The following is a 26,458-nucleotide window of genomic DNA, read 5'->3' on the forward strand; positions in this document are numbered from 1 at the left end:
AGCTTCACGAAACCACTTACTGCACAAGTGTATAATGACAGGCAGCTGTATCTGAACCACATTATGTGTGATGCATTGAATGTCTGTTGGGAATGAATATGAATTACAAAAAATGTATGTCAAAAACATTTCGGTACATAAATTATCACATATGTGTATAATACATTTATCCATGTATTCTGTGAGCATGAATTTTTCCAAAATGGTAATATAATATAGCAGGTTGCGCAATGTCTGTCTGAAACTATATAAACGCTATCCAAACTCCAGTATCCGAACTCTCCAAGCTCTATCCAAACTCTCAACTGACCGCAACTCTCCTTCAACAACCCACATTTTGAATGGAGCCTGATAATATTTGCAAAGACCATTATTATCTATCAACATCATTATTTTTGGTTGCAAATCTTTTCTGTGTTTGCAAATCCATTTTTGTTTGATTGCATGAAAAGAAACAAGTTTCTCTCCATAAATTTCCCCATTTTTAAAAAGTTTAATTTGATTAAAAGTGATCTGTTTAAGTCCAGAATCTGTGCTGTTTGAAAGGAATGAAGTGGATTAACTGACAGAATGATGCAGATTAAACTGGTAAACACAACCACAAAGTCATGCATATGGCCTTTAGAAAATATTTCAGTTTTAATTCCAGTGCATTCAGTTGTAGGAGAAGCAGAAAAGCATCCCGAATAACAATGAATGCTACGTCAGCCCATAATACCTGGATGTCCCAATCTTTTTGACCCTTTTGTAACAGCCCTGCTAATGAAAGTGTTAAGTTATTCAGATGGTGCTTCTCTGGAGTGATACATCAGCACGTCCCCTGATCCCTGAAGTGATTCCCCCCCCCCCCTGGGGCGAGGGTGCGTGGTCATGCTTGATCTGACAGTGGAGACGCAACCGGTTCAATAAAAGCGGGGGGTGGCAGGTGGAGGAAATCCATTCCCAGAGTGAGCATTTTGCAGAAGCAGGTCTGCCGACCTTCCAGTTATCTGACAGGCGAACACTCGCCAGCATGCCTGGACCCTTTGTGGCTGAACGCCAGGCCCTGGTAGCGCTCCTAGCAAAGCCTATCTGAGCAGCAGGCAGCTTTACAGGACAGTATGGCACCGCCGGCCAACGCTCGCCAACAGATGCAGGCGGCGGATGATGAAAGGCTGTTCTATGGAGGGATGAGGAAAGATCTCTGTGTTGTTTCTGCGGTGTAGTCCATGTAGCAATATGTAGTTTTAATTTGTCTATCCATCTATTTTTCCACTTTGCTGGTCAAGGGAGTGGCTGCAGCCTATCCCAGTTTGCAATGGACGAGAGGCGGGGGGGTGCACACCCCGAATGCGTCGCCAGCGCATCACAGAGTTTTAAATCATTTTGCCATTATTTACTTTTAATGTTTACACAGTAGTCTTGGTTGACTTTGCAGTTCTTCCGCTTGTCCTGCTGGAGTCGTGCATGGATTTGGACTCGTGTGTGTGTGTTGTTCTCTTGCACGTCATCCTGAGACAAGCCCTGCACGTTTACTAATGGGCCGCTTCTCTTGCCTGTCAGGTGCCCACGGAGTGAGAGAGGAGCCCCGGTTTGTGACGGCGCGTGCAGGTGAGAGCGTGATCCTGGGGTGTGACGCGTCCCCTCCCCTGGATGGCCAGCAGCCTTCCTATGTGGTGGAGTGGTTCAAGTTCGGAGTGCCTATTCCCTTCTTCATCAACTTCCGCTTCTACCCTCCACATGTGGATCCAGAATACACTGGTAAGATGTCTGCTTGTGGCCAAAATATGGCAAATTAATCCAGCAAATTAAATAATGCAGTTTGATTGATAGTTTTTATGTGACTGCTGCACTTCACCTCACCTTTCTGCATAAGAGCTACAAAGGTAGTGGCGATCACTGGTCTTCTTTAAGCTAACAGTAGAGTCAAGCTGACACTTTATGAGTGCAGCACAAATGTGGGACCTTTAAAAAGCCAGCTTGTGCTAGTAGACAGCTAAATCAGGAAAGAAAATGTGGATTTAGCTGCATGGCCCAGGAGCTCCCGTGCCTCCCAGCAGTGGGTGGCTTAAACCGTGTTGCAGGGAAGGTAAATGATTGTTATTACCATGTTTCGTTGCAAAGTGCTGGTCGGTACCATATCCAAAATGTCACGTCATACACCAATGCTTTTGTGTTATACTTTAGACGTCTGTGCGGAACACCGACTTGCTAGTAAAACCACACCCTGGAACGGTGTTAATGCAGACAGTGCAAAAAAAAAAAAAGTGGACAGTAAAGAGAGAGGCCGTTAATTCTGCACTCCCACATGATCTCTGTGCAACAAGGGCTAATCAGTTAGAAGCATCTTGGCATGAAACAGGACCTGGGTGGATGGATGGGTGGATGGATTAGCTTGGCACTGGAACCAGGGAGAACCAGCTGCATGCATGCACCTCTGAACCGCACTAATCTAACATCAGTACCTGTTCAGTCTGTGCTAATTAGTGAGCTTTAGTTATGCTGTAGCTTTTGTAATGTTTCCTCACCGCCAGGCTTGATTTGTCCTGGTTTTAGATTCATATTCATTATTCCGACATTGATTTTCTAATCAATACTGTAAAAGATAAAAGCTCCCATAAGCCCTATTCCTCTGAAAAACTACAGGAAAGGAAATAACCTTGTTGTAATGGAACAATCACATTCATAAACACTCGTCATTTTCTGCTGCTGTGTGTAATCTGTCTTATTTCCCTATAACAGAGAGTAGCGTGTCTCTGTGGTTAATACACTGCGTCTTTGTCAGCCCTTTATCTCAGTGGAAATAGCAGCCTCACATAAACCGGGCACATGCATATCCGCAATCATTCTGTAAACCATTAAATCATCATGTAATGTTACAGCGCTGAGAGACTGAAAGCATCACGGCATCATGAAACCAAAGGGAGGAGGTGGAGTCGTACTACAGGCTGCTGGGGCAGTTCACTGTTTACTGTCACCTCTCGACTAGCAGCAGGGGCCAAAGGAATGGTGCTTCCGACAGCACCACACTCCACTCTGCTCACTGGGGCTTTAGTGGGCCTCTGCGGTGTAGTGTCAAATCCACAGTGGGGGGGTCGTGAGCAGATGCAGTGGGAATATGGCCAGTCTCATTGCACAGATTAAAGTTTGTTCTGGGGACTGCGTGTGCATGGTGAGAACATTACCACGATGCTGGACTGGACTTTATTTGGGATGAATCCATGAATTGTTTTCTCTCACTATGAATGAAATTCATAAAAAAGTCTCTAAATGTAAGATTATTCCATCGCACAGCTGCTGCTAAATCAGAGCAGATAATCCACGGATGCTGTACTCACTGTGAAGAGAATAGTTTGGTTGTGTGTGCAGTAACACAGATTGCAGCTTTTAACTCGAGTGAAGCCATCATTTTGTCCAGGCTTGTAATTCAGACGTGCAGCTCAGGATTTCTTTTTTAGTTCAGATCATTGTACTTGGTAAAAAGCTATTAGAGAACATCCTGTGTAGAAATACTATACAGCAGATATGTATGTGATGCATTACTGGCCTATGTCCTACACGATTCTATGGTGCTCTTCTTATCAGAGTAAGGTGTAAACCATGATGTGGACCTGCAGAATAATGGAGGAACCAGGGCTTTTTATGGCTTTGCTATTTGCTTTATTCCTCTAGACTGTAGTAGCAGTAGCAGCTACAATATCTCCAACTTAGAAAAGGGAGGCCCAGGAGACCCAGGTTCAGATCTAAGATCAGACCTTCCTGCTGGCTCTCATGCACATTTTCCTTTTGGAATCAAGTGCTTTCTTTTTAGTTCTCAGTTAAACCATCCCTGATTTTGACCTACTTCCTGTCCATTTTTTCCCCCCTCTCACTTACTGTAGTTCTTCTCTCACTCTTTCTGTCCTCTTCCTCTTCACTCCCCCCTTTGCCGTTAGAAAATGACATCTGACTATCTGAAACAAAGCAAACAGGAGGTTGGATAGGTTGCATTTGATAGCAGTTTGTCAGTATCCTGCCTCGTAATGGGAATCACCGTGGTCAAAGCATGATCTGACTTGATGTCCAAACTGTGTTGCCATTAAATTCATAGTATTTATCACAGAATTGTTTCTAACTTTTAATGTATTATTATTCGCACCACTGAGAGATGAATAAGTTGATAAAATTGCCCACTTAATTTCCTTCCTTATTTCTTTGATTGCCAGATAACTGATTTTAATAACAATTTGTGCAGTGGAGGACCTTCATCCATCCATTAACAGCCACTTATCCACCTTGCTGGATCCTATCCCAGCTGACTATGGGTGAGAGGAGCGGTACACCCTGGATGAGATGCCAGCTTAGCAGGCAAAGCCTTAGTTTTAAAATAAAATAGTTTTACTTTTTAGTCACTTTGTTCGGAGTTAATTATATTAATGGTAATGTAATCAAAGCGTAGATATCCAGCTTTATGTTTACCTTCTTTAAGCACAGCTCTTTCAGGCTTGGAGTTGTCGCCATGTCTGCCAACTTTGTCCCTTTTAGTGTTTCTTCTTCAAAGCTGTCACATCTGACGTAGCGCGCGATGTGATCTGAGCAAGGCGTCGGCTCCGTTCACAGTCGACAGACGTCTGCGCTGTGTAAGTGGCGTGCTGCCCTGGAGGCCGGTGCTGATGTAGCTACGCTGCTGTTAACTCTGTTTACAGCAGCAGCCTCTCACTCTCTGACAAATGGAGACAGAGGTTGATCCCTTCACGCCAACGCCCACCCCCTCAGTCAGCACTTCAATGTCCAGGCAAAAATAGACCTGACTTTTCAAAGACAACTTACCTTTTTTTTTTAAACTGCAAGCCTGCAATCCCTGCTCTTCTCTCTTCCACTTTGCTGCATTGATTTTCTGCTCACACAAAAAAAAGTCCGTTTTCCCACCCCAACGACGGCAGCAAGCGAACGATTAGGGAATCTGTCTGTTGCATTTATACACGTTGCTGCTAGAGCAATTCATCCCACAATCAGCATCAGTGCAGCGACTGTCAATCTACAGTTAAAGGAACCAGAGCTACAGAACAGCTGCAGATAAAAGTCTGTAAAAAGGCCCCGTCTGAGGGACCGTTTCAGTCTGTCAGAGGCAGCCATGTGAGCAGCGGGCTGGTGGCTCCAAGACAGACGGCTTAGCAGCTGAAGATTTCGCCAGGCCTGGTTTTCTGAACTTCTCTCATCCCTTGTGATTTCCTCCTTTTAGAATTCCAATTTATCCACAGCCTTCGAGTGAAAAAAAAAAAGCAGTGGAGATGTTTTATAAGTAATAGATTAATTCTATGAAGTAGAAGGCTGACCTTTTTTTTTTTATTCCACAGTCACACTAAATACTTAATTTTAATCCATCTGAAAACATGGCTGCCAGGTAGTTTTATGGATACAACTAATAAAGCTCGGTAGATGGTGGGTTCAGGACTATGTTTACCTGCTGGCTCGCAGAGACGAGATGAGGAGATGGATATACAGTTTTTTATAGAGTAATACCTTGACATACGGGTACAATTTGTTCCTAGACTGAGTTCATAACTCAAATCATTTGTATGTTAAATCAATTCTTCCCTTATAAAATAACTGAAAACAATTTAATCTGTTCTGGCCCTCTATAAACACCCAAATCAACACTAATAACAATGGAAAACAACGTTTTTAATTGACACACACACATATGAGAGAGACTAATTGAGTGTTGTTCTTTTTTTGTCCCCTCTGTCCCCAGGAAGAGCCACTCTTCATGGGAAGGCCTCCCTGCAGATTAACCCGGCGCGCTCTGAGGACCAGGGCTGGTATGAGTGCAGGGTCCTGATGCTGGAGCAACAGTACGACACCTTCCACAATGGCAGCTGGGTGCACCTCACAGTAAATGGTGAGCTGCCTGATCTGGAGCATAGATGCTAGAGCCTATGGAGATGAGAAAGCGCAATATGAAATCAACCATGCATCCAGAGGGCATTTTAGGTACTATGTCTCAGTCATCTCACGGTTAAAAGCACAAGCAGGCACAAGCTTCTTCTCTACATGGAGTTTGATCACATCATTTATTTCTCAAACGTTTTTTTAATTTCCGTTCAGCTATCTTTGCATGCATTCGGTTTATAATGACAGGTGCCTTTATGTACTCTGTCTTTAGCATCTTTTTTTTCCTTTTTCTCATCCATAATTTAGTTTTAAGGAATTTAGTGAATCATCAAGCCTTGATTCAAGATGATTGATTCATCATTTCTATTTTGTGGTTTCAGCCTCTGCTTTGTTCCCAATGATCTCTTACTTTCTAGGTCTTTGTAAATATATGTGGGCTAGTTGGACACGAGGAGACAATGCTGCTGCAAAATTATGTCATTTTTACCCCTTCTTGTCATTACAATTTTATATAAACAGTATATTTGAAAATATTACAATATTCTGACTGATTTTAATGTGACAACATTTCTTGCTTGGAGCACTTTAATATATAGACTCAAATTGATGATGTGATCTTGTCTTGTGCGGTTCATGTATTATTTGGTGCTAAAGAAAAATAAAGACACTAATTGTAAGTTTCCAGCCTAAAAACATCTCATCAGTTACTGATCCTGCGTAACAAAATGCAGAGTCCCTCCCTGATCTAGTTGTCTACCATTGATGGCTTCCTGCACAAATGAATAAGTGAAGGTTAGGCGCTCTTTTACTTTCAGATCATTCCTGCAACTCCTTGAAAAGGCCTTGAGTATAAAGGGATGAGTGGCCGGCTAGGGGCGGGGAATTGATTCTGTCCTGTTTAAGGTGGTTCCATCAGGGATTGACTGTGATAGTCTGAGACCTATAAAACTGATGACCGGGCAGAAAACAAATCTGCACCTTTGCATTTCCCAGGAATGTCCCGGTTGCTTAGAGAAACCTATGTGAGGTGCATCGTTGCAGAGAGAAAATCATGCCTATGTGTATTTAGCCCCTCTATCTGTTTTCAGAAAAGTGTTTTAAAAATATTATTTTTTAAAGAGAAATCAAGTATATTCTTTCTGCAACACAACTTTAATTTAATTCTCTGCAACTGGTTAATATCAGCAGGTGTTTTGTTCCTGGTTAATATCAGCAGGTGTTTAAGGAGAACAGTTCTCTTCTTCTTCTTCCTCATCCACCACACTTACATCAACTCTGCGTTTGCACATGAATGAGTGAGATCTCCGTCTGCTGGCTGAAGCCTCCGCTGCAGTGTGAATAGGTCAACCTCACCTGCACGCCTCTCGTGCTGCTTGTTAGAGCATCTGAGGGAATCGTGTGCGTTTTGTTGCGTATGCATGCCGCCCCTCTGTAGTCTTCTTAAAGTCAACTTCTTCATTCCTCCCTCCCTCCCTCACTGTTCTGCAGCCCTCCCCTCCTATCAGTCCTTGGAACCGAAGCTGAGCTCCTAGGGCTGCAGCAGAACTAATAATATCCCTGAATGTCATGTGTATTTTGCATATTAAGTGATGGCATTCTATGCAACCTCATGCCAGTCGACATTCAGAGATACAGAGAGCCTGGGAGGTGTAGTGGTACAGCCAGTCGTTTTCCTTGGGTGGCTATTTGAATTTATAGACAGACGTTCATGGAAAACAAAAGCAGCAGTTGTTCCAGGGTCTAGATATCTAAAAAGGGAATTCCTATGAAGACTTTATACTACTGCTGTCCTCTAAATGGGTGTCTGTGAGGGAAGCAGGTGCCATTTTTGTCTGGCCTCCGCACAGACACCACAGGCACCCATTTCCTTTGGCTGTTGGTATTTGCATACATTACTCCTTTGAGTTCCTGTTTATTGGCCTTCATTTCCTGCCAAGCGGACAGGGGAATTTGTGCCCACTCAGTGGCAGGTGTCAGATGGCAAGGCCTCCTGCCCCAAAAAAAGACACTAAGGACACTCTCTCTCTGTGTGCCGCCGTCCCATCCTCTCCTCTCGCTCATCTGTTCTCTCCTGTCGTTCCCCTCTCTTCGCCCTTCATCTTTGGTGAGGTTCTATAGAGATCAAAAAAACACCAGTGGACATGCACTTTCACTCGTCTCTTTGTTAAACGTCTACACGAAGCACAACGGAACTCATCCTGCCATATGTGAAAAAGCTTATTTTGAAATGACAGCATAAAAAGAGACATACATTCAGCATGCATGTAATCAGTGTAATGTTCAGGTCATGACTTTTCTTTACCAAACTGTACATTTAAATTCAATGATGATAATTAGTTTTTCCTTTTTATATGTTTTGATTTTTTGTTGTGTTTTTCCATTTGTAAACTGATCTTCCCCATAGCATATATCCAAAATAACATGAACTGCCCATTTAACCAGTGGATGATCATGTACTGATGGTTTTGTACTGGTTGAGGAGGTCTTATGTCAGTCTCTGATGTGTTATGGTTCATTGAACCATAGGAAGGATGTGAGAAAATACTAAACATGTTTTTTTTCCTTCTTTTTTATATAAAGGCTTTATGGGTTATTCTAATCTGACCATAATAGAATTGTGGCTCAGTGAGGAAATGGTTAATGAACTGCACGTATATAGCGCTTTACAAAGCCTCGCATTCACCCATTCAAACACTGCGACTGCTTCCGTCAAAGGCACTGCCAGGCCCACTGGGAGCGATTAACCCACCGACACTTCGACATGTGGACAATCGGAGGCGAGATCCGAACCGCTGACCTATTGGTCATTGGACGTCGCGCTCTACCAACTGAGCCACAGCCGCACAGGAAGTCAGTGTCGTTTTATTAATTGCAATAAACATCAGTCTCCTGTTTTTCATCTCTCCTGAACAGTTTCTACTCAAACATGAGTTACACATTCGAGACTAATGAAGAACGCGTACTTTATGTAGTTTTATTCTCCCAGGAGCAGAGACAAGAAAAGACTAAATTGAGGGAATACAATGATGCAGATGCTCACAGTTGGAGAACAAATTACAGCGAATGCATCCAGGCCGTCTGTTGATCAGCTGTACGGTCTACAAAGGAAAGCGGCAGCAGAACAGGATCTTCAAATGTTTTTTATGATGCAAAGTTAGAGTAAGTATAGGGCGACACAGCGATGCTTCTTGGTGGAGTAACTCCCTGTCTTCCGAGCTGCAGTGACGCTTCCACCATGATGAGCTGTACCCGATGGTGTGAAACAGCTCCTAACATAGCAGCCGTTCTCGCCGCCATGTGTTCCACCTACTTCCTGTCAATCTATGATTGGTCCCCTGAGAAGGAGTTTGTGTTGTCAAAATGAAGACGCCGGCACCACAATGTAAAGTCCCTAATTACAAGTGAACTTCAATGCTGAGAATTCCTAAATCAGCTAAATGCATATAGAGGATTAAAGGAAATTATATACTGATTGATATTTATTTATTGGCTTCCTTTATTTCCTTTATTAGGCCAGACAAGCCAACGTGGATTTGATGAGATGGTTTCGTCTATTCAAAGTTGCAATTAGCTTGTAACTAAAGTTGTCAGACAGATGTTTGCTGTTCTTAATGTGGCAGAACACAGAAATACTCCAGTAGAGTAGAAGCAAAATTAGAATTACACACATTGTTTGCTCAAGCAGACACAATTACCTGTGTAAAATAGCTACCGATAGCTATCTCGTGGATACTGTCTTTTTTGTGCAAAAGGTGAGCATCATGAAGTGTTTGTATAACAGTAAAGTTGGAATACCTAATTAAACGATTACTGCCATTCAATGATGTATTCAGTTGGAATGTCAATGTAGAACTTAAGCAGAGAAAAACAAAGTGGATCGTCATCATTTAGGTAGATAATCTTCAGGAAAGCATTTAATGGTGCAAAATAAAAAGGATCGACTCAATTGACAAGACCTTCGAAAATGCAAATATAAAGACATTTCTGTTAAAAATGTAGCGCGCAAGCAGAAAAATTAACTCTCAAGTTAAGGTACCTGTAAACTCCCCTTAAATACAGTAAGGTACAGTACCAAACCAGTCAGATCGCTGAGAACCAGACATCTCATTCTGCCGCTCAAGCCCACACTGAACTGCAGACGGTTTCCCCTTCATAAATAAAATCATGTCCAGCGATCCATTTAGTGTCGTGAACACACGATACGAGCGTGACATAAGCAAACCAGTCGTGCATGATGTCGGGGCCTCGATTAATCCACTGCAGGATACAATGCAGTGAGCGTCGGAGACGGAGAGGCCGGCGTGGACAGGCAGACGCCTAAATGTGCTAATGAGGTGATTTGTTTACTCCATGCCAGGTGCTTGTGTGCAGTCGGAAGCATGGCAGCACTCCCAGCGGCGAGCGGTGACCCACTTGTGTGGCGGGCCTTTAAACACACTGCCTCTATTTATAATCAAAATATCATGTTGAAACGCTGGAAGCAGCTGTCTGAGGAAGCTGCAGCAGATTGGCCTGCAGTAGATGGTGAAGAGCTCCCTCGTGGCTCCTGGCGAGGCTCAGAAGCATCAGGTGGAGGCGCAGTGATGTTGCTAAGTGGTTTCTTAAGCTTTTCTAGAGTCTGGCAGCTTCAGGAAAATGTGGCAACACCACTTTCTTTTTTTTTTTTTTCTCCAAGACTGTTCTTTTCCCAAGAGACCATCCTGCCTCATTTGTCAAACGCACAATTGTTCCATGCATTGTAGGAATGGGCCAGAACCATGGATTTGAAGAGTTGAAAAGTGCCAGTTAGCTGTTTTTTTTTGTCCCTTTGATCAAGGATGGTGCTGCAACAAAAGAACCCTCTGGGACTTTAAAAGCACTTTCCTCCTGCCCATCAGTTTGCAAATTTGTATTTTCAAAGTGTGGAGATTTATGAAAAACTTTACCAAATTCTGCCGAGGTGCCCTTGACCCCCCCCCCCCCCCAACTGCTCCGGGTGCGCCGATCATGGCGGAGCCTTCACCCTATTCCCTCTCCTCTGACGTTGCTCATCACAGAGCTGCTATCATGGCTGCAAATACAAATGTGAACCCAGCCGTTCAAACTGAAGTGGACATTTCTGAGGACAGTGGAAATGACATGTGTCCAAATGTTTCGTTTTGCTCTCCTTCACAGCCCCGCCTTCCTTCACAGCGACGCCACCACAATATGTGGAAGCAAAGGAAGGGGGAAGCACTCTGCTTAGCTGCTCTGCCCAGGGAAATCCAAAACCAACCATCAGCTGGCTGCGGGAAGGGGAGGAGCTTGCAACCAACGCAAAATACTCGGTAAGAACGGCAGTGCTGGTTTTACAACCCTCAATATGTAAGATGCACTCTGCAAACCACTATGGAAACAGAATCTGATTTCAAATGAAAACAGTACAAGGACAATATATCTCGTGTTGTGCCTCATCACCGCTTCACTTTTTACTGATTCCTTCTTCCGTATCCGTGATCTTCAAAACACTTTTCCAAGACACTTCCATATCCAGTTGTCTGTGTCCGCATTTGAAGTGGAGAAAGGAAAAAGCCAAGGGGGCCAGGTTAGAGACCAAGCTTAAACTCAGTGCTTTGAACAGTGTGACCCATCAGGTCCTGGAACAATCTACAAAATCCACTCAATCAACCAGCCCTGTAACCAGTCACAGCCGAGCGTGAGGCATTAAACGCACCGACGACACCCGTGTAGTCCCTTGATGAAAAGACTGTTCATCTTGAATCACTTAGACAATGCTAAAAACAGCCGCTGGCATCACAGCTCACGTCTCTGAGCAGTTATTCTCTGTCGATGCATCATTTGTGTTCCTGTGGATAAACTCCCAAAGTAGACGGACGACACGATTATTTCTGGCACCACCTCAGCATGATGTAATGGCAGCGAAATGTCTCACTTACACTCACATACACAATCAGCTGTAAAGGTTCGCGGCGTTAGCTGCACAGAATACGAGACATTTAACACGCCGCTGCGTTACGGATGACTCACAGACACTGAGAGCATCGACGGATGATAATGCACAGAGACCTTTGCTACCACAAAGCGTCATCGCCACCTGCTCATCTAGTGAAACTGGAGCGAGCGCTTCAAATGCAACATCTTCACTGTCGTCATCGTCAGGAATCGTTCTCCCAAAAGAAGGAATCTGAAGTAGGGCAGGTCAAGGTAAGCAGCAAATGGAATCACAGCAGCTTATTATAAACAGTTCTGAAGGAACTCTTGGGCCAAGCAAGTGCAGGAACACTTCAGGAGCACTTTTAAACTGCTTAGAATAGTTTTTGGAATTCTTTGAAACATGGATGTTTTTTTTCTATGCATTGCCTTCATGTGCTGACTGAAGTGAAAGGAACAAGCAGAAGAGTAAACTGAAGGCTGCTTCCTCGTCCTCGTATCCCTTTTGCTCCACCATCTCTTCTTCCACTCTCCTCTTTGATCGCTCAGCCCTTCTTACATGATTAGATAGCATTGAGATGCATTGCTAATCTCCCTCTTCTCTCTATATGTCACACAAAAAATGAAAATCACCAGCCAGGATCAAAAGCCGTGTCTCGCCAGCTTTGCTGATTGACACCGATTTTAGAGCATTGCGTTTTCCTCATCCAGCTTCCTGCTTCCAGTCTATGTTCAAGTAAGGAGAAGTTCAAACTGGGGGGGGGGGGGGGGGGGGCTCCTTGTAGCAGTGGGAAGACAGCGGGGGGCTATATTTGTCCACCCACAAGCTCCGATCCATGGAGACGTCATGGAAAAAGGCAGGAATGTCACAGAGATGTTTTCAGAGGAGGAATCCTCCGCCTCCTCTCTTTACTGTTCTTTATTGCTTTGTTTATTTGCACGGGGGGGGGGGGGGGGGGAAGAACCATAAAACAAAGACACGGAACAAAACAGTTGTGAACAACATGCCTGAAGGCTGCGTGGGAGGACAAGGGTCTTCCCCAAAGTGCACTCAAATCAGAAGCGCAATAAAGCAAACAGGAATAGAGCAGCAGTGTCCTGCTGTCTCAGAGCCCGCCGTCAGTCTCTCTGGAGGTGTCTGTGAAGTGACGTTGAGATTCCGTCTTCTCTCGCATTCTCGACGGCTTCTTCTTCTTCTTCTTCGGCTCATTTACTGCGGATGTGCAGCTCTGGCACAGAACGTATTGGATCGGACAGATGACCGTGACATATCAGAGCCTTTTGTGTTTCATGTCTTACGAGGCCACCGAGCTCATCGCTGCATGTCCCTAACTGTAAGACTTGCATTCATTTGATCCGTTGCACATTCTATTGTGATTGATTTAGGTTGAGGTCCACTTTAAAGATGTCATTGTAGTAAAAAACTTAGCAAGCAAAGTTGAATCAATGGGAGTTGAGACCTTGCAAACCTACATAGATGAGAGGAGAAGAGAGCCTGAAAAAACGCAAACAAATTCAGTGTGACCAGCTCCGAGTGATGCAGCGATGGACTTGATAAGTGTTTGATCAACCCGTCCTCGTTTGACCGCCCCGGACAGACAAGCGTCTCGGTAGCTTGTGAGGGCTGGTCCATCGACATTTGATCTGTTCATGTCTAGTGGGCGTTTAGCAGCGAGCAAAAGACGGCTTGCAGCACTCCGCATCTCTGAAGGCTTTCCAAGTTCACAGTACTGACATGATGTCATAACTCACGCCTCGTATGGGCGGCAGAGGAAAACCAAAACCAAAACCCAATCTGAGTGCTGATTATTTGCCTTAAATGTGAAATGTCGCTCCGGGTTGGTCGACTAGTCTCATCTGTTGGCCTGTAAACCGTTTGAAAGACAGATGAATAGGAATAATTCTGCAGCCCCCCCCCCCTCAGATGCATGAATGGTCAGACTACAGCTGTGTGTGACTTGAATGGACAGAGGCTCTCACAACATGTTGCATAATTTATGAGCGTGTTTCTTCACCTCTTATTAGTTCTCATCATTGGCTGCACACTGGGACACGCAGCAACTTCCACCTCGCCAAGGTCGCCAAGAGAGTCGGCCCTGCACATTATTAAAGCCACTCATGATGCATCTGATGCCGTTTATGAAGCAGAAGTGTTTCTTACAACACAGAGGATGCTACATATCTATGCATCCCATCATGCAACGGTGGAATGTTATGAAGTATATTCATAAAAATACTGCGTTTGTGTACAAATTCGAGCCACTATTGTATGTCACTCTATATCTGCTCCTGATATAGATGTGTGACTGAAGTCAGCGCATGCTATCATGCCGTGCACGATCCTGCGGCATCCCCCTTCAGTCTGAAACCGTGTAATGTAATAGGTGCCGTGATAATTTCAGTCCGTGTGTCTTCCGTGTGATGAATGGGCGTCCTGTCCCCCCCCCCCTCCTTACTTACATCACCTGCATTAGGCTCCAGCTCTAAGGACAAAACTTCATACATTTCGTCTGTTGGTTGAATCAGTATTGCTAATAAGTATTAAATGCAGGTGTGCAGAATTTAAAGAGCTACAACCCCAGAATAAAACTCACACACGCCAAAATAAAAAAAACTGTTTTACATTTAGGGGCGTAACCTCCCAGTTCAACCTTTCAATTAATTCACAAATTGATTATTTGAATGTAGCTGTTATAAAGAGTACTGAAAAATATCCGATACAGATTACCTGAGTTCCTCGGGGGGGGGGGGGGGGGTGTCTTCATGCCCTCTTTTTATCTGACCATCAGAACTGAATATTTTCTTTCAGCATGTATTTAAGACTCTGAAAGCAGTGAGGTTTGGATGCTTTTACAGTGCCACAGGGTTGACGTTCATCTGTTTGTCCTGCCTGCGACCACAGGTACATGACGGCAGCCTAACCATCCTCGGCATCACTAGAGATGACAGAGGCGCGTACACGTGTCGAGCCTACAGTGACCAGGGCGAGGTGCTCCACACGACCCGTCTGCTGGTTCAAGGTACTGTCTGCACCAATCCAACAGGACCTCTCCAGAGCGTTTTCCTGTGTTGCTGACAAATATATCTGCCCCAGATCTTCGAATGGAAACTTGTTGCTTTTTTGGTCAAATGACTGCGTTTACAACGCTAAAATGGCAAAACGTTCCTTCTGCTTGAAGGAAGTGACTGCGATGAAAAGCAGAGCCATGCACGCCTCTGCTGGGCTGATGTGTGTATGTAACACACCTTGTGAGTCAGTCAACAGCGCCGTCTGGGGCCCTCTCTGTGTGCGTTTGTGTGTGCGCTCTTCTGCAGAGGCATGCGTGCAAGACAGGCTCTGTCTAGGAGAACGTCACTGTCTGTCTCCGCTCCATTAACTCGGCTCTCTGCGAGACACAGATCAGATCGACGGATGTGATGCCAGCCTCCACTTTCTCTCAGTCTGCTGATGCTGCTGGCTGGAGGGAGAGAAGCAGGCTCCGTGTTTAACAAGAAAGCAAAGGCCTCTTGCTTTTATGCTGGAGTTGGGTCTATTGTAATGGCTGACTTATGTTGGGGGCAAACGGAGCAGGGGAATTGCTCCTCTCTTTGTAGTCTAGTGAATATGCATGCACTCTCAATCCTAATACACATTAAAAAATCATTGCGTTGTAACCTAGTGAATAGTGTAGCCAGTCGTGCATGTGATGCCACTGCATTAAGGCTGCAGCCTCCAGTGGACCTGCTCATGCTACAGCACGCTGTCGTAGTGACAGGTCAGCTGTGGACATTCAGCTTCGGCTGACGGGGGCGCCTAAAATTGTGAAGCAGCTGAGAGATCGCTGCACTTAAAATTATGTGGGTTTGGGTTTGTGATCAAAGCCCAAGCCAAACCTCGTGTTAAATCATTTGATAGATTTCTAAATCACCTCAGAGATGCAGCCATAGCACATTAGCTGGCATTAAATATGCAGCAGGCTGATGAGACACAGTGTCTTTTATGTTAATTATAATAAATTGCAAGAATACATTTCAACATTATTCTTGAACATTTGTTTTCTGATTGTCGTAATAATATTTAAGTAAAGTCTCAGGAATTGGAATCACCCCATTCGATCTTCCCAGAGGTCGGAGTTCTATGTTTAAATTCCTTGTCTTGTCTGGTCAACAAACCCAAAGATCATCACTGAGGAACAGAAACACAGAAACGTCCGTGCTATTTTCAAGATGATAAAAGTGCTGCTTTTGACGTTTTGTCTTACAGGATGAATAAAATCAGCAAACAGTTGAAGTATAATTTTTTTTTTGGCACAATCAATTTCAAGTTATTTCTTAAATTTCATTATTGCTGATTTGTTAGGGATTTAATTTGCAGATTTATTGCATCATGTTTGACTGATTGAGCTATTTATCCCAACATAACATTTGTTGTGTGTGAAATGATTATAGGCTTGTGCTATAATAAAGTGTTATACTCACTGTAGATCAATGTGATGAGAGCATGTTGCTATTTTTATCCTCCGCTGTTTGCATAGTCAGGCTGCTGTTTGCGTCTCCGTTGCTGCGGCACAAACTTTATTATCTTCTATCATATTAACACCATAATGATGCTTTGCAATGCAAGAAACACCAAAGTAAAGGTTGAAGAGTGACTAAAATCTGGTGACCAAAGCAGAGGGCATGAGTAGAAGTAGCACGCAGATATCCTAGGAGTCCTAATTCTCACTGCGGTGATCGGTTTTTAATTGTTTTGTGAGACACCTACACACAAGGCCGTCAGCGGTCCCACCTGATGCTTGGAGCGGTGCACGCCGACGGGAGAAGAACCAGGGGGGGGGCTTGTATCTGGATCCTCTCATAAAAGACAGCTTACCTTTCATGGCCTCTGCTGCTTTGGGAGCAAATAGAGTACTACAGGGGATGAGAAGTTTACAGTGTGAAGCACGCATAAGCTCCGCCTCTCCCCGCTGTTAAGGGCGTGATGCAGGAGCTGCCTGCTTTCCCTCATCGTACATCAGATGGCGGCGATTTATTGTAAACTAATGGGAATGCTCTTCCTCAAACCCGTGTCTTTAAGGATGTATGAGTTCGTACCTTTAATTTCCTGCTCGTCAAGTGATACCTCATGTTTAAAGTGTACTTTTTGTGTATTTCACCCAACTGGTTAAATTATGCATAAATTATAATTTATTTTTATATTATTATTATAATTAATGTTTTTTTTATTGTTTGTCAGATTTTCATTTTACATTATATAAATGTTTGTAACATTGTAAATATTTTAAACGAGAGCTAGATGAGGTCAGTCCAGTGATACAAAGTGAGGTGATGTGATGTGATATTGATAATACACACTATTGATAGTAAATGTGAGTCCAGGTTGAGGTGAATTCACAGATCGATCTTTCAAAAGTCTTATGTAAATATTTTATTCACTAGTTTGAAGCATCCCGTCTAAAAACAGGTGGTTTTCATAAAGTGTTCTATATTTTGCTCTAATAAAGATAAATAGAGATAAAAATGTAATTGAAGTTCAAATTTAATTAGTGGATAACTGGCGGTCAGCCTAAAGGATGTAAAAATAATTGATCAAATGACTCTAAAGAAGTCGCTCATTAAAGTTTTTATTTCACTATCTTTGTCGCAAAAAACATTTAATGCCTCTTCTTTCTTCCAAACAGAGACCAAAACTAGAGCTCAGTAAAGAGTGGCTGTTGGACGCTGTGTTTCTTTGTGCTGCTGTGTGTGACATTCATCCTGATGAAAGCATACTGTTGTTTCAGCCCTGAAATAGCAGACTGCTCTGTCACCAACACAAACCATGTGTTTGTGCTTCTCGCAGGGCCTCCCTACATCGTCTCTCCACCGGAAAACATCACTGTCAACATATCCCAGAATGCACTCTTCACCTGCCAAGCAGAGGCGTATCCTGGAAATCTGACCTACACCTGGTTCTGGGAGGAGGACAACGTCTACTTCAAGAAGTAAAGTTATGATCAGGTTCACCTCTGTGCTGTCGCTGCAACGGCTCCACCCAGTGTCAGCCGAGGGGGGGGGGGGGGGGGGCAGACTTTAAGGCCTTGTTTAGAGGCGCAGTCATTTCAAGCAGCCTCACGCAGGCCGCACAATGCTTATGTGATATGTATGACTCTCAGAGTGTGTGTGTGCTGGTGCCCTATCCCACTGAGGCCCCAGAGGCAGTAAACATGACCCTGGTGGGGGTCCGTCTGGACAGTGCCAGGCGAGTTAGTTCACTCCGATGACTCGACTCAGGCCTTGTGTCATCACATGCCTCTCATGCAGTGATGATCCCAAACATACCCAGGCCCTTTGTGGGTTTACAGCAGGCAAAGGGTGGGTGGATGGATGGATGGATGGATGGGTGGATGGGTGGGTGGATGGATGGGTGGATGGATGGATGGGTGGATGGGTGGGTGGATGGATGGATGGATAGATGGATGGATGGGTGGATGGATGGATGGATGGATGGATGGGTGGATGGATGGACGGATGGATGGATGGGTGGGTGGACGGATGGGTGGATGGGTGGAATGATGGATGAATGATACACAATAAGGCAGAGGTCTGCTCATGAAATGATCTCATTTGATTTAATCAATTTTGCACCAATCCTTAATGATTTAGAGGAGAGTTAAAAGCCATTGATATGAACAACAGGTTGAAGCTATTCTGCGACGCTCTCTTTGATAATCCTTCAGCTGTAAATGTTACTCGTCCATCTATAAAGACCTATGCAGGGTTCATTGGGTTTTTATGTTCCAGTCAGATGAATCTTTATGGCCTGTATTAGATCTATCTCTGAATAAAATCTACTATTACTTTAATATATTGATAAAACTGGTCATTAATTTCTTCAAGCCCTACTTTATAAAGTGCAAGTATTTATTTTAGACATCCCTTGCCAGTGATAAAGCGCTGTTTGACTCTCTGCTGCTCTCTTATGGCACCTTGATGCACTTCATTTAAATCCCCTCTCTCTTGCTCTCTCTCTCTCTCTCTCTCTCTCTCTCTGTTCTGTGTACTGTGTGTATATATATATGTGCTTGAGCATTTGACATCTGTGATTTCCTGCAGTGATCTGAAGCTCCGAGTTCGCATTCTCATTGATGGCAGCCTGATCATCTTCCGGGTCAAGCCGGAGGACGACGGGAAATACACCTGCAGTCCGAGCAACAGCCTCGGCATCTCGCCTTCAGCCTCAGCCTACCTGACTGTTCAGTGTGAGTGTTTCTATGGCAACAAAGTGGAGGGGGAGATGGCACAGCGGCGTGGAGGCTGCTCGTCTGTGAGGCTGCTGCGTTCTTAAGCTGAAACGCAAACCTTGATGTCAAGGTCAGATGTGATGGTCAGGATGCAGAGAGTCTCTTTTCACATTCTGCGTGCTTTTAAGTGATATGATTATCTATTCATGTTTGCCTGCTGTGTGTAATTATCATCCGTTTCACGCTGTTTACACAAGCCCACCTCTGCGCGCACACAAGAGCTCATGAATCTGCCTCTGCCTACATGAAACAACAAACTTCTCGCTCATCAGTTCGGACCGATGAGAGAGAAAAGAGCCGCTCCTGGCCATCTGACGTTTCCTCCTCGGCCCTTGAGCTAATTTGCTCCCAAGTTGCTGCTGGTCATTTGTTACTGCGCTGCGCTTTGTGTGGGAGCTGAAGGAGTCAGCTCTGCAAGCACAGCTTTCATCTCTGGCCTCAAATACAGCCGACCACGATTAATCCAGTGGCCAGGATGCTGCATGCAGAACGCACTGCAGGCCTTTATTTATTTATCAAGAACCTCATCCACATTCCCAGGTTATGAATACTTAAATTATATTTAAAGTTTTTTCTCCGGTCAGTCATCATGAAAGTATGAATCAATAAATGTTATGGTGTAAATCTGCTAATTTAAATTAAAAACAGCAAGTCTCACATTGTGATGACGCTGGTTTCTGTGGTGTGTTGGCCTCTGCAAGCTGCAAAACAACAGTCTCAAAAATGTTTCTGTCAATGTTTTTTTTTCTTCTTCAAATTGATCTCTTAATATTCTCAAAAGAAAAACATCCTTTGCTTCGAGCCCTAAAAATGAGCAAACACATCCTGTTTGTGACAGTGATCGTTCCTGAGAAGTGCATTTGTTAATACATTCAGAGCAAACATTTGATTATATGATGCATTTGATCGATTTTATATCCTCCTTCACTATGACTGAGCTTTCCTCTGCTTCCAGACCCTGCTCGAGTGATCAGCATGCCACCGGTCATTTATGTTCCACGGAAACTGCCAGGCATCATCCGCTGCCCCGTGGACGCCAACCCACCTGCGACATCAGTGAAGTGGGAGAAAGACGGCTATCCTCTCAGGGTGGAGAAGGTTAGCCAGTTTGTGTTTGTGTTAGTTTCTTGCACGCTTTCACGTTTTCTGGTCACAAACAGGTAAAGTCAATGTTTCTAATATTTCATCAAAAAGATAAAGATGATAGAATAAAAGAAACATGTCCTTCTTTCTACTCCATTATGATCTGATTTGTCTTGTGACCGTTGGATGGGCCTGGCCCACAGGTCGGGAACCAGCTACAATGCTGCTTACATTAGCCTAACTGCATCACTAATATTGGAGTTAGCTGTAACATATCACTCACATGCGTCTATAGAATGAGTGCTTCTACTTTTGTTACTTCAAGTCCTGGCTTCAGTATTAAGTGGATCTTTTTATTATCTTAACATTACAGCATTGTTTATTTTACCTATGTTAAATGTTCTGTTTCCACTGCTGCACCTATGGCTGATTCAGAAACGTTTCGATTAGTGCTTTCATTTGCTTCTCGTTAATCTGAGAGGTATTTTTGTTTTCTCGTGTTTTTCCCCAAGTCAAGCATTTCCATTGCCCCCTTCTCCTGTAGTACCCTGGTTGGAGCCTGATGGCAGATGGAAGTATCCGTGTGGCGGAGGCTACAGAAGACTCCCTGGGCACATACACCTGCGTGCCTTACAACGCCCTGGGTACCATGGGCATGTCCCCCCCTGCCACTTTGGTGCTAAAGGTGCACCGCTGCTCGTGCTGAGTTCGTGATCTGCACATTATAACAGTAAATGATGTGATGATTGTCTGGCGTCCCTGCAGGATCCCCCTTACTTTAATGTGAGGCCTGGGGGGGAGTACCGCCAGGAGGCTGGGAGAGAGCTAGTTATCCCCTGTGCTGCTTCTGGAGACCCTGATATCCCAAGCATCACCTGGAGAAAGGTGCAGTAGTCAAACTCCTAGTCCTGTTTCCCTGGTCACCTGTGCTGAAACGTCTTAACCAAGCTGCTGTAACTTCTCCATTGAAGGTGGGCAAGCCAAGCAAGAGTAAGCACAACATCCTACCCAGTGGCAGCTTACAGTTCCTGTCCCTCGGCAAAGAGGACCACGGAGAATGGGAGTGCGTAGCCACCAATGTGGTCACAAGCATCACTGCCAGCACGCGCATCCTCGTCATCGGTACCAAAAACCGGGCCCCGTGCTCGCTGCGCCTCGACTCATTTTATTTCATCCAAATTTACCTTTCAGGATCATTTCGTTCCGCCAGACCTCAAGCCTCTCACTTCTGCCTAACTTCTCTTTCATCACTGTTCAAATGTAATTAGACTTAATCTACAAAAAAAAAAAGAAAAATCATTTACGATGGAATCTGTAGCTTCAGTGTGGATTCTTCTGATGTCTTGAATTAAGGAACCAGGGAGCTATTGTTGTTAGGTTTTACATAATATAATTATTATTAAATCAGCCCCAGTCACCCGTTGCCCCGGCGTCTATGGAGCCCTCATACCCTCACACAGCTGGCTGAGTGCCGCCATGTGACCGGCCCTCAGCTGACAGGTGTCACAGGGTGGTGGAGACAGCTGTGCTTCTCAGACCGTGCTCATAGGTCTTACTTTAATGCCAGCGAGGCGTCACTGGCCTCGGGCCACACAGCACAGCTGTTATGTGGGTGGGCTGAGCGGAGCTGCAGACAGCGGTGCTACTCCTGAACTCGACCTGAGTCTGGTCACCACCTCATCCTGCATCACTTTATCCACCAAGAGCAGGTAGACACAAGATGCTGCACGCTCGGAATAAAGCTGGGATTAAAAGGACCAGTTATGTGAATAAAATCTATGCATTATTTTATCTTTTTTAAATCATGTTATGACTGTATGTTATATTAAACAACAATTGTAAGTAGTTTAATATCCGTTAAGTAAATTGGTGCTCATGCTCTTAAATGCTGTTCCCGTTCTCTGTCTCCTTAAACCACTTAGGCACCAGCCCACACGCTCCCGGCAATATCCATGTACTGCCCTCTACGACCTCTGCTAATGTGTCCTGGGAGCCAGGCTATGACGGAGGCTTCGAACAGACGTTCTCTGTGTGGTTCGGCCCAGTGTGAGTGCTCTCACTTAACTCTGAATCAATGGCATCAATCTGCAGATGTTCACCTCGGTTTATGTCTGTCAGTGTTGCCGAATTTACCAGCGCGAAAGCACAAATAAATAAGCAAATGACAGGAAGGCTTGAAATTAAGGGTTAGAAAATTATTGACCGGAAAGGTGGAAGCTGAAAGAATTAACCGGCAGCTGCACGAAAACAAAAAGCAGCATGCATGCACTCACGCAAGGGTTTTAAAAAATGTGCAGCAGTGATTTTTCTTTTTCTTTTTTTGTTTTATGTCACCTGAAACTAGTGACGGCATTTTGTTCCTTTTAATGATTACATTGATTTAATCAGCGACCAAAACGAACAGAAACAACAGCAACATCCCAAGCACCATAAATGCATCACAATCACTAATTACTAACCCCATCAGCGGTGATTACAGCACTAATTCGCTTCATGGACTGCAGCAGGCGGATATATCGATTCTGGTTCTGGTTCTTTATGTGATCTGTTGTTTTCCCTCCTGCTTGCATAAGGCTGCTGTAGCTGAACTGTTGGACTTGTGAGTGTTCACCCCTCGGCTGGTGGACTGTCCTGCCTCCAACATGCCAATGACCAGCTGCCGGTGGCGTGATGACCGGTCATGTTGCCCTAACAGGCCTTACTGCACTTTTTAAGCAGGCTATCAACCATTTAAAACTAGAAAACAACAACATTGTCACTAAAATGAACAAAGACCGGACTCACATAAATCAGTCAAGCAGGGCCAAAGTTTTTATGTTGTTATTTATCACAATATAAATCTGACGAATTTCAAGATAAAGGTTTCTCAAACTGAGCCAAAATATTTTTTAAATTGTTTGCCTCCTTGTTCTGAGTTTGCTTTTCCATTGGTCATTTCCTTGTAGCATAAATAAAGATCATATGGATGCATTTCTAAAGTTGGATTTTAATTTGAAGCCATAACAAAATAATTTTAGTAACCTGACCTTTAACCTCCTAAGACGCGAAGTCTTGTATTTTTAATTTATCTTGGCTATTTGGGCTGAGTGGGACCTGAGGAGTGTAAAAACAAAGAATCATCTTTTATCGTGACGTAGTTTCGGAGAAAATTTATGTCCACATATGAGGTTTAAAGAATCCAGGTACGGCGCAATACTGATTTATGTCCAAGCAACAGGACACTATTCAGTATTATTTAGGCTTACCCTTAATTCCTACCTATTTCTCTGTTTTTCTGCCTCATTCCTGTTATTAGGTCAAAGAGAACAGACTTTGGTCCTCATGACTGGCATTCCATGCCTGTTTCTGGTGCTCAGACCTGGCTGGTGGTGCCAGGCCTGGAGCCTGGGACAGAGTACCAGTTCAGTGTGTTGGCACAAAACAAACTGGGCACAGGTCCGTTCAGCGAAGTTGTGACAGTCCACACTGCGGGTGAGTTGCTGCTTCTTGACTTCGCTTACAGAGCCGCAGTGAATCTTTAGACTAAGATGAGAAGCGGTAAAGAAAGATGCTGCCCTCTGGTGATGTTTAAATTAATGTATAGGAAGGGCCCTTTTCATATGGAAGGAGGGACGTCAGCACGAGATGTTTCTTAATACAATCTCTCTAAATAGTGTTCTCTGAATGAACAAGTAAACGTATTTCCTGTGAGAGAGATACGCAGCATTAGTAAATGAAGAGTTCTTTCAGATTCTTCTGCGCTTTCATTGCTCAAGGACGCGTCGCCGTTTCAGGCATTGTGTGCTACTATGTGTGAATTGAAAGTGAATGAGGTGCCTGGTGTTTAAAATCGATGTTTCAGCAAAAGATGGCGCGAATAGAGAACGGTTTATTAGATTTTCCAACATATGATGAAACAGGAAGGCATGCACCGATCACAACCTCAGTCCGCCATCTTGTTCAGCGCCATCTAAAACAGCATCTGTCCGTGGGGTCTGACTCTGGCACCTGGTGAAACGCAGTAGGTCCTTGAACATGGACGCATCCCAAGTTGTGGAGAGCTCAAATCTGTAAACGCTTTTGAAAGCAGATTTACCAGGAGACTTGACGGCAGTTATTTCCGCACAATGATGACTATGTTACATTTTTCAGTGTTGGTCCAGATTCTGCTATGCATCACCGACAAACAATGCTTAACAAAGGATAAATGAGGCCTGCAAAGTTCTGACCTAATTCTCACACCCAGAGAGCAGCAATAGAGGAATGGTTGGGCTGGAAGTTAAACTGCATGTACACATTATGTGTATCATATAATGTTATTTCACAGTATATTTAAGTACATGTACAATATCAGGTGCTACAAACCTGAACCTAAATCCTACTCAAAATGTTATTAACTATTCATTGACCAAATGACTCATTGAGCTGTTGAATTTTTTTCATTTTATTTCCAGTCATTGTCAGTGGAAGTATGTAAAATGCCTGATAGTCATTTATCAAAGGTTATCATATTAACTAAAGTATTAATTATCTGTTATTAAGCGTTTATAGAGCTGATCCTTGATTTTTCAATACAGTAACAAGTAGCTGTTACGTAACGTTTTGAAGTGCTTACATGCTTATTATGCTTCCGTCATGTCTGAATGCGTTTCCTCTTTGTTCGTTGTGTGGGCGCCATCTCTGGCCCGCAGGCTCTCCTCTTGGTACCCCAGAACCACTGGTGCTTCTTACTCCACCACGGTGCCTCACAGCCAATCGCACGCAGCACGGTGTCCTCCTCACGTGGCTCCCTCCAGCAAACCACTCCTCGCCCATCGACCGATACATCATGGAGTTTCGCCTGGGGGAGAGGTGGGAGGTTCTGGATGACTTGATCCCATCTACTGAAACCGAGCTCGTAGCTCGAGACCTTGTTCAGGTTAGATAAGTACACATTTTTATATTTTTCTGCTGTAATGAAATAATTTCCCAGATCTGAGATGAATAAAATATTTCTATTCTATTCTAAATAATATGATCAAAATAAAGCGATTCTTGTTTTCCAAAACAAATGTATCATATGTGATGTGATTTTAAATGACTGAAAGACTGCAATTGCAAAAGATTTATTATTTTAGCCTTTTAGATTTTTGATTTAATTGTAATAATCTTTGGGCTGCAGACTATAATTCTTCATATGAAATTGTAATAAGACCACAATTTCCAAACCCAATCACACAATAACGTACGACGCAGTGGAGTGGATGCAGAGAAGAGTGTTTGCTTCTCCTCTCTGGCAGGAGTCCTGGTATGAGTTTAGAGTGATGGCTGTCATGGATGACCTGATCAGTGAGAGCAGCAACGTAGTGGGAGTGTCCAGCACTGGTCAGTTTCCTGAAAAAGACGTTTTATATTTATAGAAGAACACACAGAAATGCTTTGCCTTCCTAAGGGATAGATTTGTCACTAAATTCTGTTTTCTACCTGTGCCCCAGCAGATCCCTTCCCCCCAGCAGAGTTGCCCGATGAAGGGCTGGCGCGGCCTGTGGTGGCGGGTGTTGTGGCGACTATATGTTTTCTGGCTGCAGCAGTACTTTTTAGCACTCTAGCAGCTTGCTTTGTCAATAAGCAACACCGACGCAAACTCAAGCGAAAGCCAGGTCAGTCTCCCACGGCCGAACATGGATGCATTATTGAATGGCTTTGAATGTGTGGGAAAAAACTATACGGAGATTAATAATGAATAAAGCAACTCACAACTACCATAAAGAGAATCAAAAATGACCAGAAAGAGAATTAGAGATTTTTGAATCTGGGGTTTTCAATGTTACTATTTAAAAAAAAATCCTGACCTCATTCTGGATCAAATAAATAAATGGTTTTAGTGAGTCAATTGAATGCATATTTTACAAGATATGATTTTTTTTATTTTTCATTTAAAGCATCCATTATAAGTAAATGGAAAAATCCAGATTGTTTTCTATCCAGGCAGGCTTCTAGATTGTTCTCAAAATGTAATGGGATTTAAGTTAGATGTTCAGCTTGTTTTCAAGATCCATCCAGTGTTTTTTTCCTTGTAATCCTGCTAAAAAACAGACAAACCCTGCAAAAACATAACCTCCTTGGTAGAGATAATTGCAACAAATAGAAAAAAAAAAAATGCAGACAGGGGGGGAAGAGTGGAGACACACACCAAGAAACACAAAATTTTTTTACAATAACATACAAAAACAACCACAAAGGGAGACAAACGAAATGTGGAATCACTTGTCTTGGTGTAATTTCATTCTGGGCGTCTTCCTTGAGGGCAGGATGTTTCGTGCCCGTGCTTTCATAACTTATCCATGTGTGTAACTTCTTGTAGCGTTCAGTGGGGAAATGCTGAATCAAAG

At 43.8% G+C, this 26,458-nt stretch overlaps 1 protein-coding gene across 1 annotated transcript in view; it reads left to right on the forward strand.

Annotated features, from left to right (window-relative positions):
• Nucleotides 1-1,100: 1,100 nt before the first annotated feature.
• LOC137915383 (protein turtle homolog B-like) overlaps nt 1,101-26,458 on the forward strand; it is a 33,723-nt gene continuing 8,365 nt past the window's right edge. The window contains exons 1-16 of the mRNA XM_068758721.1: nt 1,101-1,185; nt 1,543-1,740; nt 5,714-5,860; nt 11,008-11,159; nt 14,666-14,783; nt 17,585-17,726; nt 18,838-18,983; nt 19,981-20,123; nt 20,653-20,793; nt 20,874-20,993; nt 21,080-21,230; nt 22,031-22,154; nt 23,404-23,579; nt 24,779-25,005; nt 25,367-25,451; nt 25,565-25,726. Coding sequence (XP_068614822.1) covers nt 1,101-1,185; nt 1,543-1,740; nt 5,714-5,860; nt 11,008-11,159; nt 14,666-14,783; nt 17,585-17,726; nt 18,838-18,983; nt 19,981-20,123; nt 20,653-20,793; nt 20,874-20,993; nt 21,080-21,230; nt 22,031-22,154; nt 23,404-23,579; nt 24,779-25,005; nt 25,367-25,451; nt 25,565-25,726 — 2,317 coding nt within the window. The remainder of the gene's footprint in view (nt 1,186-1,542; nt 1,741-5,713; nt 5,861-11,007; nt 11,160-14,665; nt 14,784-17,584; nt 17,727-18,837; nt 18,984-19,980; nt 20,124-20,652; nt 20,794-20,873; nt 20,994-21,079; nt 21,231-22,030; nt 22,155-23,403; nt 23,580-24,778; nt 25,006-25,366; nt 25,452-25,564; nt 25,727-26,458) is intronic.

This window comes from Brachionichthys hirsutus, unplaced genomic scaffold (genome assembly GCF_040956055.1).
Source record: "Brachionichthys hirsutus isolate HB-005 unplaced genomic scaffold, CSIRO-AGI_Bhir_v1 contig_992, whole genome shotgun sequence".
NCBI classification, from domain to species: Eukaryota; Metazoa; Chordata; class Actinopteri; order Lophiiformes; family Brachionichthyidae; genus Brachionichthys; species Brachionichthys hirsutus.